Source organism: Neolamprologus multifasciatus, chromosome 2, assembly GCF_963576455.1.
Source record: "Neolamprologus multifasciatus chromosome 2, fNeoMul1.2, whole genome shotgun sequence".
Taxonomy (NCBI): domain Eukaryota; kingdom Metazoa; phylum Chordata; class Actinopteri; order Cichliformes; family Cichlidae; genus Neolamprologus; species Neolamprologus multifasciatus.
In genome coordinates, this window is record NC_140440.1 from 31,857,122 (window position 1) to 31,874,080 (window position 16,959).

The 16,959-nt window shown below is 40.6% G+C and overlaps 1 protein-coding gene across 9 annotated transcripts in view; it reads left to right on the forward strand.

Annotated features, from left to right (window-relative positions):
• The window catches only part of mbnl3 (muscleblind-like splicing regulator 3), a 38,226-nt gene that overhangs the window by 8,458 nt on the left and 12,809 nt on the right, over positions 1-16,959 (forward strand). For 6 of the 9 annotated variants that reach the window (XM_085170040.1, XM_085169992.1, XM_085170031.1 and 3 more), the window contains exons 2-6: positions 42-1,098; positions 10,649-10,813; positions 11,235-11,438; positions 11,532-11,771; positions 14,290-14,443. In XM_085170040.1, the coding sequence (XP_085026166.1) occupies positions 925-1,098; positions 10,649-10,813; positions 11,235-11,438; positions 11,532-11,771; positions 14,290-14,443 (937 nt within the window). In that variant the 5' untranslated portion in view covers positions 42-924. Of the gene's footprint in view, positions 1-41; positions 1,099-10,648; positions 10,814-11,234; positions 11,439-11,531; positions 11,772-14,289; positions 14,444-15,365; positions 16,938-16,959 lie in introns of all 9 variants that reach the window. The other 3 variants (XR_014875679.1, XM_085170000.1, XM_085170008.1) reach the window with 3 other exon arrangements.

Below are 16,959 nucleotides of genomic sequence, written 5' to 3' on the forward strand. Positions count from 1 at the left end.
CTGGTGTTTTGTTAACGCTACTCTGTTTTTGCAATCCACAGCAAGGCAGCAAGCAAGGACATGCAGCAGAGAGGTCAGTGAGGAGGAGGAGGAGGATGACAGCAGAAGAATAGGAAACGGACAAGGAGGGATGAGAAAGAGACTGAAGTAAGAGGAGGAAGTGGAACTCCAAAGTGCCTACTGCGAGGGTACGTCTGCCGAGTCTGCTGGATTACAGCGGGACGGTGTGTGTCTGGCCTTGAATGGAGGCTGTATTTTATCCTGACAGCCACAGAGTCATCCATCCCACGTTGCTGAGCTGCAGTCCCAGCATACCCTGAGCTGAGCAGCCACTTCGTCTCATCATTACAAGGACATCTCCATGTAAGACTGTCTTTTTTTTGTTTTATTTTTGTTTTGTTTTATTTTGTTTTGCTCTAAAGAAATCTTTAGCTTCCTTGTCAGGCTGCCCAAATATAACTAAAGTAGAACTACAGTGAATGCCCCAGCCTGGCCATGTTGACGTGAATGTAGTGGTGATTTACAGCGGGCTGATACAGGTGAATGCACACGCTCGGCGACTCTGCGATCCAAGCGACATGCCAGAGTGATGCCCTCAGATTAGTTTCCTTTTTTTCTTCCTTTTTTTTGAGACAGAGCTGGCCTCTGCTCGCAGTCAAGCCCCTCTATATATCTCACTGCAGTGAGACTTCAGCTGCCACTTTTCCCAGGAAGAACTAATAAACATCCCCCAAAATACACCAACCAAAAGGACTCGCTGCCTATTTGCACTGAGGAGAAACCGAAAATCTTTTTGCTTCTGTTTCCTCTGTGTTGTGCTGGGGGATTTTTTGTCTTGAATCACCATTAGTCACCCTTGCTCTCATCAGACAGTTTTCCGTCAGTTTGCCCACCGCCGCTGCACAGCGTCTGCGAGCGTCTCTGATGGCTGTCAGCATGACCATGGGACGAGACACCAAATGGCTGACCTTGGAAGTGTGTCGTGAGTTTCAGAGAGGCACCTGCTCGCGGTCTGACGCTGAGTGTAAGTTTGCACATCCCTCACGGAGCTGCCATGTGGAGAACGGCCGAGTCATCGCCTGCTTTGATTCGCTCAAGGTAACTGTGCTACAGACACGCTGCTCTAATACAGCTTGTTTGTTTCCACGTTCATTGTGCTTCATGTCAAGCAAGTCAATGGATTTTGGCTCTGTGAAGTATTATATAGCTGAATGACATATAAAAACATCCTGACGTACACACAAATCAGGATTTTGTGCGGTGTTTCAAATGAGTTTGCTCGTCTATAGCAGGAAAAACACATCACGTAGCGATACGTTAGGATTTGCGTGGTCCACCCCTTAAACCTATCAAACTATGTCAGTTGGTCATAACTTTACTTAACAATATATTCTAATTTTATCTTTATAGTGTAAATCTCTGTGATTCTGGGCCTGGAAAGTATAGGGACGTGTGTTATTTCAAGTCTTAGTAACATTTTTCTGTAGTTTTTTAAAAAATTGTATAATGAAGGAAAAGTGTGTTCTCTTCACGTCCCACAATGGCCTTTTTAATTCATGAGAAAAACTGCTGTAAATGACATATTTTATTTTGTCACCATTTAACTAAGATAAGAACACGTCATCAGGGGTTTACTGCCTGTAAAGAGCGTCTGGCCTCCTCCTAAGGGGAAAATCACCAAGACTGTAATAAAATTCTTTTGAGCTATTTAAGTTGGGAGTTATTTACTTAACTGTAAAGTACGTTTTCGTCTATCGAATTGCCGGAAATAACAGCATAGTGCATAAACTTAATGTAAGTAAGGTAACAAAGACTTTCCTTTCACTGTTTGTGACAAGTTGTGGCCAAAGGCCTATTTTGAGGTACAAAAAAAAACCTGTTCAGGTATATATATATATATATATATATATATATATATATATATATATATATATATATATATATATAAAGAAAGAAAATTCAGGCTCACCAAAAGGATTTTTGGCATTTCCCCCAAAAAGGAAAACCACCGAGACTGCGATACAGAATATTTTTAACCAGTTATTCTGAGTGGCAGTTTCATTTACTCAAGACTAAAATATATTTTTATTTCACAAATGCCAAAAATATTCTGTTAAGTGAAGTAACACTGACTCAGTTTCTTATCTATTTGTACTTAACATTGGTTAGTCTCCAAAAGGCCTGGGAAGCTGGGAAAAACCTGTGATAGTGAAACACCCTGTAGTTTAGATAGTCTACTGTATGATAAAGAGGAACTGCTGACAATCATTTCCATACCTGTAATAGATCAGAGCCCAGCTGAGACATTCTGTATATCTGTCTGTCTGTCAGCTTCTTGGCTGATGTTGCGCAATTACAGATGTATTAGAGACACCATATTTATCTTTTCCTACATGCACCATTTTATATGATAACTTTTAACTTTATGATCATTTTTTCCCAAAGAACATAATAGAGAAAATATGATTGGAGTAATTTAGAAATAGTCTTATTAGTGTTTGCAGCACATGCAGCAGAGTAGCATGAACAGACAGTAGTGCAGTCAGGCGGTGTCTGTGAAAGATGTGGTAGTTTGTGAAGGATAGATCGTTTTTTAATAAAAAAAAAAACCCCAGCATTTACACTTTTTTATCAAAGCTGTGCATTTATATAACTGTGTATTTATAAAATATCATTCAGTATTAATATCAGAATTGTTTTAATTAATAGAAATTGTCATCTGCTTCAAAACTATAGTCTTGCACTAGTGATTTCCTCTGTGGCTCAGATGTCAGGGTTAATATATTTTAATATAGTTGCAATTCTTGCTTTAATATCAAAAAAACAAAAAACAGTTTGTTTGTTATTGGGTTTTTTGGCTTTTTTACTTGGATACTTTTTTAGCTTTTCTTGAACTAATATCAAAGTTTAAAGTAGCAAGAGCTGAATTTTTTCATATAATGTGGCGTTATACCTCTTTCATTCAATTTTCGGTGTAGCCTGTGATTTTCACAATAAAAGCTCTGTTATGTCTGGTGACATTTGATAGTAGCTTTATATTTTAAACTGAAAATCACAAAGTCAAGTTTTTTTATTATTATTATTTCTGATTATGAATTACTATGTATCATTTGGCTGCCTCAAATATCACCCCCCAAATAGGCACATTAGCTAATTAGCCGTTTTACTGTCTCCATGTAAAATACTGTCTTTTTAAAAAAAAAAAAAACTTATAGTTTAATGTTACCATATTGATTTAGAGGTGAAAAAACATGTGTCTGGTTACTGTCTGGGTCATAAACCTTTCAGCCAGATTTTTTTGGCCATGGTATAAATGATATAACAGGGCATGAGTCTTAATAATTAAATACAGATTCTGTGTCTATTTGTAGCTAGATAAACCAGGGAATGACATCTGGTTTTCCAGATATTTATTGTTTCCGCTCAGACCAGGCATAATTTCTCGTAAAGCGGCTCAGCTGATGCTCTCTGTTCCTCCACCACCTCTGATGTGGGCTAGTCGGTTGTACTGCTCCAGCATCTCTGCCGCTGCTTTCCTCACCCCCTCTCGCTCCTCTACCACAGAATCACAACACTAGTGCTGCTCGCACGCTGTGTAAAAACAGTCTGAAAGGTGGTGCATTTTAGAGGAGCTACATCTCTCAATGGCCAATTATGCTAAAATCCAGAATACACTGTTGCTCCACTCGTGCGCGTGCATTCGTGTTGATCTATGCATGTTTGTCCACCAGCTTTCCCTCAGTGAAAAAGTGAGACTCAGACAAGGGGCTTTCTGTCTGAGTGCAGCTGCTGTCTCCTCGTTTATTGAGTTAGAATTTATTATTCAGCCATTTTTCTGTGTTATGTCCTCCAGAGAAGGGGGGAGTTGGAGAGGAGAGAGAGAGAAAGAGAGAGGGGGCCTAGCAACAGCACAGGAGTGCATACCCATTGGATAGTTTGATCTTCCTGAGTGGCACGGCTGTTTTTAGCACCGAGCAACAGCCTGGCCCTGTACTGGTCTCACTGACAGGAAGAAGAGGCTGTTTGAAGCTCCAGGGTCACGTTGATAGTCTGAGAGAGAGCTGAAGCTGGTGACGAAGGTCAGATCAGATGGTTTTAGCATACAGTGCCGCCACAGAGTGTAAAACCATCTTTTCTATGACAGTGTTTCTGTCTCCGTTGTTGTTCGGGATTGTGCTCAGCTGACAGTTGTTGCTTTCAGTCGACTGACTAGAAAAAACAAGGAAGCGTCACGCGCTGTCCCAGGCAGAGCCGCTCTACAGCATCGCTCCTTCCTCCTTCCTCCTGCTCCCCGCCCACCCCTCCCTCCTTTGTTAATTTCATTTCTAATGGCTTCCCTCCTCATCATCCCTCCCGTATCTGGCATCTCCATGCCGGCCCAAGCCGACCGCTGTCATTCTCTGTTGCTTCTCCATTAGCTCTGTCTGGTTGGTCTTGGGGGGGGTGCTTGCCGCCTAGTTCTTTTTACCTTGTTAACTGGAGTGCTGCTGTCATCTCAAATGATTAATGTAGGCACTGCATCCACCCACCATGCTACTTTTCAACCTAAAGATGATTCAATAGCAGTGTCACCTTTGAATGACATCATCGAAGGACTGCAGCTAACAACATTATAATTATAGATTTATGAACTAATCATTGTGATAATGTGAAGCGCATGAAGATCTCCAAGTTTAAAAGCCAAATTCTTCTTTGAAATCAATTTTTTTTTGTCCAAAAAAAACCAACAATACCCCAAAATATTTGGTTATTTAAGATGGCAGAAGATCATTTGAATAACTGAGACATAATTTTAATAAGTTTTATGTTAGTGGATGCCAATATTTTTATATCTGAATACGTAGTCTTGATTAATTGGTTCATTGATTGTCTAATTTTTTCATCTTCACATCATTATCTGCTATGAGAGTAACGTCAAATAATAACATTTAAAGGTGAGCCATTATGGTTTACCTGAATTATAGTGAATCGTGTTACAATGGTAGGTGCCAAACTTGGCAAACGTTTCAAATAAAGAGGTCGATAAATGTAAAATTAATCGGTCTGAGCCAAGGTTCATGGTTCAATCAGACCCAATATAAAAGATGGACATTACCTCTTGATCTGAAAAGCAAAGCCAGTAAGTAAATTTCTTAAACTGACATTAAACTTTTTAACGGCCACCAGGTGGCCATATATATGGTTGAACAGTTCTGGGAAAATGTCCCCAAAGCCTCAAGTTTGAGGATTTCATGGGCTCAGTCACTCATTTCAGGCCACACTGAATAAAATATTAATTTAATATTAATTTCATTTTGTAAATTTTGGTCATTCTAAATTTCATAAAGGAGTATTATCCAGGTATCCTAATCAGTTAGTAAGTTGTCAATCACGAGTGTGGTTTCACTTCACTGTTATGAATTTGGATTGTAGAAACTGGTGAGGACTGAGGCAGGATAACAGGAGGCAGACCAAAAGCCATTTGTTTAAGCTGATATACCAAAATCTAAATCAATGGTGAACACGCAGGAAAATTAAGAGTCACCAGGACATAGACTAAGGAGAAGGACCGGACTATTTATACACATGAGATAATAAGGGAAGTACACAACTCATAAACAAAGTGGCAAAGTCAAAAAGTAATGCAGGAGTACACAATGGTGACCGCAAAGGAAGATCAACAGACAGCAAGACAAAGACTAAAGTAAAGGATTGGACAATTCATACACTCGAGGTAACAAAAGAGCTGAATGAAAGAGGGTAACAACACAAGTGAGAGTGATCACACAGGTGAAGACAATCAACGACAATGGGTCAGGAGGGGAAGTTAAACTAAAAGTTTAACGCAGGAAACAGATGATCACCAAAGTAAAACAGAAAATGAATAACAGTGAAACAGGGAAATGCCAACACTGAAACACTGAGGGGACTAATAAAATATCATAAATGCAAACTACAAAACTAGAATTAAAATATCACCAGAAGTGTTTCCTTACAATCTGAAGGAATGACTGAAAATTAAAGTTTAGCAATAAACAAAATAAAGAATGAAAAAAAACCTGGAATGATCAAACTGAGAGTACCTCCGAAAACAAACAAGGATACTAAACTTAAAAATTACTCAAAACCTTGAGACCAGCTGAAAATAATAACGACATTCATGGTAGATATGTCCAGCTATTTCTATTCTTTCATTTGCATAATGTTAGTGAGAACTTACACAACAAAGTAAGAAAAAATGTAAGACCAGGCCTTCATCGCATCAATGTTACCAAATACCACTGTGAATGCTACACTGATATTCTAAACAGTTGGATTTGCCAACCTAATCTAATAACAATGTCATAGTTACATCAGTAAAATGCATAGTATTTATATTTGATATCAATGCAGAAAAGTCTCCATGTACTCTGGTTATTCTGCAGTTACAGAGCAGTATTATTGCAGTCTTACCAGACTTAGCAAGAAACGCAATGTTGGCATTACATATGTGTTTGTATCACGGCGATATCCCTAATATTGTTATGTTGGGCCACATGAGGGACAGCTCCACCTATCTGGTGTTCTAACCTTGTGTTTGTGAAGGGCAGCCAATCAGAAGGCGGATTATGTTGAACTGGCAACCAATGCAAAGGCCACTCTAGCTGAGTCCAAGAATAAAAAAAGTGGTGGAAATGAGCGTAACAGGTCGTCTTTAACTGAAAGAAAGCATCAGTTGTGTTTCATGTTAATATTGTTTACAGTGCAGTTCTGTCATTGTGTGCCACAGAGTAGAACTGCGCTGTGATCTTTTTTTTATCGACGTCCTAGCTCTCTCTTCTCTCTGCGCATCAGCAGCACACTACTGTACAAACAGGGACTTTCTCTGTGTTGTGTAGTGTGTTGCCATGGCTACCAAAAGGAGATTCCTGACCTAGTACTCTCCTCAGCACCGCTATTCATTGGCCTCTTTCTCTAACCCAGATGTCACAGCTTTCATAAAGGTTTTGTATCAAAGTTTTCTTTATTTCTTTGTGTTTCTGTCTGGATTGTGCAATGCATAACGTCAATGCACCATTAGATTCATTAATAGATACTTTTCTTTCCCTCTGAGTTGGAGCAGGCATGCTGGGCTCATGGGACTCTCTCTTCATTACAGTCTCATCCCTAAACACACAGCTCGCTGACGCAAAGCTTGCTCCGGTGTAGGCGAGAGTGTTTTTATATGCCTGTGTACCATCATGACCGGTTTTCAGGCGGCTGCGTTGCTGTGTGCTCTCGTGCTTTTTTGCCTGCTGTGTGAGGTTGTGTGAGTGGATGCTGGTGAAGAGACACTGCGGCTTCCCCCTATTTTTATAGAGTTATCCTGCTGCTAACACCCTTTTTATGTGCCCTCATGTCAGCATGTTATCCATCACCATCACAGCCTCTGCACCATGACGTCAGCTTGTCTTCAGATTGTATTATTGTCCTCTGCTTTAGTGCTCTTGGTTTGCTCGCGAGGGACTTTCTGTGGGTGTGGTTTGATGACAGAGCATGTTGCCGAGGCTCAGCGGAGATAGTTTAGCGGGTTAACGACTCATCTGCAGGAGCAGACAGATGCTGTCGGCCCAGGGGTTTAATGAAGACTGCAGTTTCTCCTCTGAGTGTGCGTTGACCTGCAGTGTTCCTGCAGCACCATCTTCACCTTCCCCACAGTCTGCCAGGGAGCAAGGACACTGCTTTAACGGCATTCTGGGCCAAATTGATTGCTTTTAGATAAATGGATCCAAATCTGATTTAGAGTTTGTCAAAAAGCCAGAAATGACAAGTAAAAAGGAGCGTGAAGAATGACTTCTGATCAAAACGGGTTTTGGCCACGGCTGCTGATGCAGGATAAGATTCGCTGGTAATTTATGACTTTAATTTTCCCAGTTTTCTGAGATGATAAATTCAAAAAATCCATATGAGATTATCCTCAGTTGCATCTGTAAATCCACGGCATTGATTACAGAGTGTAGCTAGAACTAGCTGAGTTGTAGTCTCATTAGATGATCAGATAAAAAAAAAAAAAAAACTGGAGCTGGCATTTCGGTGTCCTGCGATGTTTATCCAATTTAATAATCTTTTAATTTCTATTCCATGATAATGCAGAGCTGTGTGATATTTGGAAATGTTTGTTTTAATATAAAGCCCCTCAATTTTTCATTTCTGTTGATTAGAAATGGCACATTAAAGAAGAAAAGTTGTGAAAATATCCAATCAAACTCTGAAAATTATGGATAAAAAGTAGTATTGGGAGTTAGTATTGTAAAGAAATTAATCGAGTTTCATTCATTTATGTTTCCTTAATGACTGACTTCAAAGATTCTTTCTAGAGGCATCACAAGCAAGGCAGCAATTGCATTATTAGGAACGCGGTGAACTATAAAATACCACATCGCGCATCTAAATTTGGACAATTAGCATAAAAGATTATAATCTGTGAAGCACATTTACAGATATAAAATGTTTAACATAAAGGTGAAGAGTGGATTGATGGTAAATCAGAGCTGTAGTCATTTTAAATAACTATATTATAATTTTATAATTATTAATACTTTTAATTCTACTTTTAATATTAATTCTTTGTTTTTCTACACTATATTTTACACTATGTATTTATAGTTTATTGTGGTTTTATGTTGATTTATGTTATGAATGTTGTAAAATGTGAATGTAAAAGCCCAACAAGGGACAAGGGTTGTGAATTAGCAACAGTTATAAACCCATCGTGCAGCACATTGGTTTCATGTGCCGTAGTGGAACTACGTTAAACTGCATTTTAATTAAATAAATAGAATTAGAAGTAACCCAATATAAAGCCTTTTTAAGTTTACTTAAAGCTAAATCAACTTAGATGAAGAAGATCAATCAAAGTGCTTGTCAGATTTTTAGATAATTCAGATCGGCTTATCAATTGTAAATGCTTGTTTTAAAGCAATGCATTATTTGACTTATTTACTCCTTATACAAAGCAATCTGTTAAAGTACCACTGCAGCAGTTTCAGTGAAAACCAGTGCAAAGAGTACTGGATGGTGATTCTGCACAGGAAAACAGGCTGCTTTTTCTTTATGTGCTGGCTGATCTTTGCTTTTGTTACCTACACTGCTTCTGGTGATGGCACAGGCTTAGCAAAAGCAACCCTCCCGGTAACAGTTTCTGTCCCTGGTAGGTTTGGGCCTTTTCAGGTGCTGTGGTCAGGTGTACTTGGTTTAAATCTATACACAGTGTTCTTTTTGACTGGCAGTTCGTGGTTGATTTACAACAACATCGCTGGAAACATTGTTACCTTGAAAGAATTTTTCTCATTTCTCTCACTTTAAAAATGATATATTCACTTCCCTTTGTTCTTATTACTAAAAGACTGATATAAAACAACTCTGGTACAGAGACCTTACATTGCTAGAAACCCCAACATGAACGTCCAGGTGACGTTCAATAAACGCACCCAGCAAATTTTGCAGCTATTTTCTTAACCAAGGCTAGAATTCAAGAATAGGAAATCAGTTACAAATAATGATGCTTATTACATAAGCTCACGTACTGATGGATGTGTTTCTGTGTTCAGTAGATTATCGTATCTATGTTTTTTCTTTGTTTTTTTTTTTTTAACATTTTTTTTAAATATATTATTAGAAAGAAAAGAAAAATCACAAACAGAAATTAATAATTAGTAAGGACTGGTTCCCAACTATACTTTATAAATCTAGTCTGCATATATGAATTGTAGGCCTATGTACAATTAACTCATAGTTGAAATGCTTCTTGAAGATATCATGATTCTTTGCAGACCAGCTTTTTTTTTTTTTTTGGCTGATGCTGTTCTGTATCAATTTATCTGTTATATTAAAGCCACTTTCGGCTGCTTCCTTGTCACAAGAGCTCACCACAGCAGGTAGCTCCACATGTTTGATTTGGCAGATTTTTACACCGGATACCCTTCCTGGCGCAACCCCCAGGGGACTCATATCTCCTTCCCTCTGTTATGTCAAAATGTACAAATTTGGCTTGTGAGTTTATTTTTTCCTGTAATGACTGCTTTTGCTTTTTCACTCATGCACTGCAATGTTTTTCCCTTATTTCAGAAAATAGGTTATTTTATTTTATTTTTGAGCTGATATCTTCCCGATGGAGATACTGACTCTATCATAGAGGACGGTGAGACTTAAGCATGTGTTATCAGCCTCCAGCTTTATCGCTTGTCACTTTAGTTTATTTTTCTGCTGTGGAAAAATCCAAAGCTGGCTCAAATACAACACCTGTCGTTTCACATTGCCTCAGAAAATGACTTAATGACAAAATGAAATGATTATATCTTGAGAAATAAAAAAAAAACACCTTTGAATATTCGTCAGAACTCTTTTACAAAGCGGTTGCATTTTTCTCATGAATTATGCAGCAGAAGCTCTTCTGGGGCTTCATTAGTACTTTATTCACCAAAATTTATACGGCATAGTCATTAGGACTCCTCTGAAAGCACACTAGATCCTTGATGTTTAGTGTAACAAATTACACTTGATTATATGGATGACTCCTCTGCTAAACTTGAATCGGTTGCTCTGATAAGAGGTGATTTTTATTTATTTAATTATTTTTTGAGTGGGAGTGAGTTTTTGTTGCCTGCTTAAAGCTTCAGCTCATCCTTCCTGTCTCCGCTCTCCTCTTCAGGGGCGTTGCACACGCGAGAACTGCAAATACCTGCACCCACCTCCGCACCTGAAAACCCAGCTGGAAATCAATGGGAGGAACAACCTAATCCAGCAGAAGGCCGCGGCAGCCATGTTGGCTCAGCAGATGCAGTTCATGCTGCCTGGAACACAACTGCAGCCCATAGTGAGCAGCCCATCCTAAACTATGACTCTACAGTAATGCAGTCATCAAAACACCGTGCCGTGTGCAAGATGTGCGCTAAACAGACAACAAGGAGTAGAATAATATTTCACGCTATCAATGCTGGTTATTTCTGTCCTCTTACATACATAAAATAGGGAATAAAAAGAGCCTTTTTGTTTTTAAAAAGTGTTTGAAAGCCAAAGTTTCTTACTGTACAAGGAGAAATTCGCAGAATCTCAAGTGACATTGAAAGTCTTTTATGTATTCTGCCTGCTCAGCTGTTTTTTCATGCTTGTAGAAGTTGTTTAGGCAGCTGCATTGTTCTTATTCCTGTAAAAAGCAGTGCTGGCAGTCAAACACTTCAAGCCTCCTATTGAAAGCTCTGCCATAAATCGTCTCTTTCTTGTTCCCTTTCTTTCAGACAACATTCCCAGTGACACCCTCTCTGGCAACGAGTCCCAGCATGGCATTCAGTCCATATCTAAGCCACATGGGCCCAGCGATGGGTTTGATGCCTGAGCTGCTGCCCAGCACTCCCCTGCTCGTCCCCGGGAGTCCTACCGGTCTGGCAGCCATGGGAAATGGCACCTCCGCACAAAAACATGTGCGCACAGACAAGCTGGAGGTATGCAGCCAGCGTGCAGTTGTTGTGTTTCTATGTTTGGTGGAAAAACGATGAAAGGTGAATGTTGATCGGTGCTCCCGCCTGCCCCGCCAGGTTTGCAGAGAATTCCAGCGCGGGAACTGCACGCGAGGTGAGAACGACTGCCGCTACGCTCACCCCCTGGAGGCGGGCATGGTGGACTGCAACGAGAACTCGGTCATTGTCTGCATGGACTATATTAAAGGCCGCTGCAGCCGAGACAAGTGCAAGTACTTCCACCCTCCAGCTCACCTGCAGGCCAGAATCAAGGCTGCACAGCACCAAGCCAGTCAAAACACCCCGTCCTCAGGCTTGGTGAGTCGTCCTCGACACTGTGTCTCTGTACTTTTTAACAAAAATAAGCATTAAAATATTCTCATGTTTTTCAGAAGAAAAACATGCGTGTAAGCCAACTGTAAAGCCAACCTCTGCCATACAGCTAAATCCATAATTTGTTGGACATGGATACAGTTTTTGTTTTGTTGCTCTGTTTAATTAATAGCACTGCTGGGTTGAATCAAGATGTAATTGAAGTTTGGACTTTCAGCTTTCATTTCTAGGGGTTTTACAAAAAAATTGCATCAGCTCTTTGGGAATTACAGTTTTCAGCTTTGCCACCTCCATGCTGGCCTCCTGTCTTTTTGTCAGTGCCATCGTCTCCAAACCAAAGATCATATCCGGTCTCACTATCATCTCGTAAACCTCCCTTTTCACTGTTGCTGCCACAAATCACCCTGACACTCATCTCCACCCACTCCACTCTGCCTGCGCTCTCTTCTTCACATCTTTTGTGTGTTTGTTGCTTGGGATGGTTGACCCCAGGTATTTAAACTCATCCACATTCACTACCTCTGCTCCTGGCAGCTTTATCTATTCCCCCCACAAAATAAAACTTCTAGAACTTTGCAGACTTTTTTGGGCCTTTTTGTTCTTTAGTGTAACCAGTGGTTTGCATTCTCTTGATTGTACACCTTGACAGTGATACGTCTATCTTTCCGAGCAAGTTCATGACTTTGTTAAATGTTGGGAAGCTGTTTTTCTTAATCGTGGAAATCATTCTGTTATCATTTAGTGTTGCTGAGCTGGCCACTGAATTCCTTTTTTTTAAGAATGGATCAGGTTGTTGATTTTTCCATTTTTTTTTTACGTCTCTTTGGGTCTCATATTTAAAATTAAGGTGAAGTTTTTTATGAAGTAACAAGGAAACAGGCCTCACCTGCTGATGACTGGGCTGGATTGGTACCAATCTGTTGTGGTAAAAACGTAGCTGTGGATTTACCGGTCTGTCTATGTTCCTACCCTCACCTGTGGTCACCTATGGTCACGAGCTCTGGGTAGGGACCAGACGAATGAGGTCAGAGATACAAGTGTCGGAAATTAGTTTCCTTTTGAAGGGTGACTGGGCTCTCCTTTAGAGATAAGATAAAGAGCTGAGTCATTCAAGATGATCTCAGAGTAGAAGTGTTGCTCCTCCACCTCGAAAGGAGTCAGTTGAGGAGGTTTGGGTATCTGACTAGGATGCCTCCTTTTGAATGATTTAATGTCCTACCAGAAGGAGGCCCGGGGCAGACCGAGGACCCGCTGGAGAGATTACATATCTCAGCTGGCTTGGGAAAGACTTAGTGTCCCCCTGGATGAGCTGGAAGTGTTGCCTAGGGTAATGGAAGTCCAGGTTTGTCTGTTTAGACTCCTACCCCCGTGACGTGAACCCGAATAAGCAGTATAAAATGGATGGATGGTATCTGATCTTCAATCACATCTCGATTGTTTGATTTAAAATCCACTGTGGTTGTTTATACAAAACTACAAATTATGGACCCAACTGTATCTGCTGTTTAACAGCATTTCACAAAATAGTTTGTTATTCTATGTTATTCTCTTGATTTGTGTTCCTGAAGCTACGATTTTCAGTTTATCAGGTTCTTGAAGATTATTTGAGTACAACAATTGCTGCTTCTTCTAAAGCGTCCCTGCCAAAGATTCTTGACAGCATATGTGCTCCACACACAAAACACTTATCACTGAAATTAGTGTCCAAGTTGCAGTAAAAAAACAGGACAATTCATGTCACGTCAAGTCCAGGATTATTACCAGCAGCAGATTTTCCTTTCCGGTACTCCTATATTGTTCAATGATACAATGTAAGATCATAATATCCTGCTTCAGATAGGATGATCTGGTCTAAACGGTTTGTTTTTCAGCACATTAACTGCTTCAATCGTATCGTTCACTATTTAGTCATTACAGCTGCCTGTAATGACTAACGGCATCGATGTGAGTAATCTATAGTTACTGAAAGAAGATACAAATCATAAAAGTGAAAGAACTTAGAAAGATAATTTCTAAGTAATTTGGTTTTGGTTTTAGCTTGTAACATTGTTTTAACTTCAGTAAAGAAGGGGATTGCTGCTGTGTTACTTCTGTAGATCAGATGGGATCATTCAAACATACTCCTGCTTCAGCCACATCCCACATTAATGGCCTGTGTGTTAAGGTTTTATACCTATATATCCTGGTTATCTTCTGTAGCATTTTGATGGTTCAGCACTGGCCCCATTAGAAGATGAAATGATAGAAGCCCCATTTTGCTCTTGGCCTGACCTCTGGGCTGTCCTTACATCATTTCAGTTAATCTTAGATACTGCAGTGCCCTCTTGTGGTGGTAAAAAGCATCTATGTAATCTGAATGGTAAAGTTTATATTCACCCTAAGATGACACCAGATTAATCTACTTTTGTTTTTTTTGTTCCAGGGAGAGTGTTTTCTGTACACCTATCACTACCTGTTGAAAGATAACCACTGCTTTCATTCATATCCTTCTCTTCATGGCCAGGGTCTGCCCCCGGGGGCCGTGCAGCCGCTACCAAAGAGGCCTGTCTTAGAGAAGAGCAACGGAGCTGCTGCCACCGTCTTCAATCCCAGCATGTTCCACTACCAGCAAGCCCTGGCTAACATGCAGCTCCAGCAACCAGCCTTTATCCCCACCGGTGAGTCTCTGGAAACCTTAGCAACACCAGTAGGAGGTCCCTTGGATTCATACACCCTCAAACCTTGAGTCCAAGAAGTGGCCTGTGCACACAAACACAAAGGTGGAGAACTGTAGGACGAAGGAGTTGCTGTGTGTGTTTAGGGCTTCTGTGCTGTGTGACGCTTCTCTTCTGTTCCACTGTCTGTTGTGTTGCTTGATTCGGATTCACTCTTGCTTGGCTTGTGATGAGGCCATAGAGTCAGAGGACACAGCTTAAAGAGACAAACACATTAAAGGCCTAAACCACGAAGCAGGATTAGGGTTTTAGCAAGGTTCAGGTTTAACTCAGAGTTTTGAGTCACAAAGGTGGTTCATTAGTCACTATGGCAGCTAAAGCTGCAAACCTAACCTGCACGTAGGAAACAACCGCTGAGTCACTAACCAATTCTCAGGAAAATGCCATCATCAGTCCTGGAAAAACAGGTGGACCTTAATATCCAGGTAGGAGAAGGCCGTGCTTTAGAGAAATATAGATCCTTAAGAGCAACGTTAATGCTCATTTTTATCTAGCAAGCAGTTTTAAAGCCTTTTTTTTTTTTTTTTCATTTGTTCTGCAAGGCTTAAAATCATGTCTGATCCTAAAACTGAACACTTAATCCTCATTATTGCTGACTGTTCATAAAATCTGCACACCTACTGGTTTCAATTCAGTTTTGTAATTGTTCTGTCCTTGCTCTCAGACGGTTTTACACAGCCGGGGCTGCAGCTCAAAGAATAAGGTTACAAGTGTCTTGTGCGGATTTCTGAATATGTCAGATCCTATTGAGCCTTAATGATTGAGCTTTGATAATGACAAGTCAGTTAACCTAAACATTTTCTATTGTAGCTTTGTCTTCCTTTGTAAAATCAGCTGTTCTGCTGCCATGTTTGTGATTGGTCAGATGCTGCCAACACCACCTCTTTCATGTGAACTGGCTCCAAAATAGATTGAGGACACCTCGGGTTTACTGGTGGAGTTGACAATCACCTTCAGCCTGACTGCTGATTGTTACGTTCTCCAGGAAGTCTGGGGGGAATCCGGGGAAGTAACAAGATAAGATAAGATAAGACTTTATTGATCCCACAACGGGGAAATTTTTGCGTCACCTCATCTCAGGTACAGATATCAGAAGGAAATATAAAAATACAAATAAGTACAATCAATGAAAAAAAAGTAAGATAATACACTATATACAATGGTAGCATACACAGTATGTGATTATGGATATAGTTGGAAATATGGAAGACATAAACTATATAGCTTGGAAGGTCATGGAAGGTCCATTATGCATGAGGTGGTGACCGTGGATGTTCACAGCGTCCAGTGACTTATGACATCGTGATTGAGGAGTTATAGAGTCTAACTGCTGTTGGGATGAATGATCTGCGAAAGCGCTCCTTCCTGCAGCGAGGGTGTTTCAGTCTCTGACTAAAGGAGCTGCTCAGCCCACTCACACACTCATGCAGTGGATGATGTGGGTTGTTCATGATGGATGTCAGCTTTACTAACATCCTCCCCTCACCAACCACCTCCACAGACTCCAGGGGACATCCCAGCACGGAGCTAGACCTCCGCACCAGTTTGTCAATCCTGCTCCTGTCCCTGTCCGTGCATCCACTCCCCCAGCAGGCCACTGCATAGAAAAGGGCAGATGCTACCACAGTGTCATAGAATGTCCTTAACAGAGTCCTGCAGACTCCGAAGGACCTCAGTCTCCTCAGCAGGTGGAGTCGACTCTGGCCCTTCTTATACAGGACGTCTGTATTTGTAGTCCAGTCCAGTTTATTGTTGAGGTGAACACCCAGGTACTTATAAGAGTCCACTATCTCAATGTCTTTCCCTTGGATGTTCACCGGTGTTGTAGGGGGTGACTTCCTCCTGAAGTCTATGATCATCTCCTTTGTCTTGCCGGCGTTGATTTGAAGTACGTTGGTCTCACACCAGCCAACAAAGTCACTGATGACCCCCCTGTATTCCTGACAATAAAAGTGTCTGCACCAAGGAAGCAAATTTGGCACTAAAATAAAGGTTTTTAATTACAATTAAACTGAGACGACAAATCTACCATTGCCAACTAAACAGAGAAGCATAGCAAAACCTAGACGTTTGACCAATAGGATAGTACATGTGCACATACACACTTGGCATGCAGTTTTTATTCCTCGATACTTGAATGCCATTTTCTTCACTACAGCATTTAGAGATTTGAGGTGTTTGCACTTTCACTTTACCAGCAGCTTGCATCAGTGTGTTTTTGTGCGCCGGTACACATTGTGCACTAACTCCATGCTGCTTGCTTGTGCTACCTGCTCTAACCTGAACCTGTGGGCACACCTTTGTCTGCTCTCTCGTCTTAACTTTCGCTGTCATCTGTTTCTTGTTTTATGTACGTGTTTGTACAAAATGTGACCAGCCGTAGGATTGTTGTGTTAATCAGAGGCCTGCACGACCATACAGGTGACCATTTCGCCCAGTTAACCTCTTAAGCCCCAAGC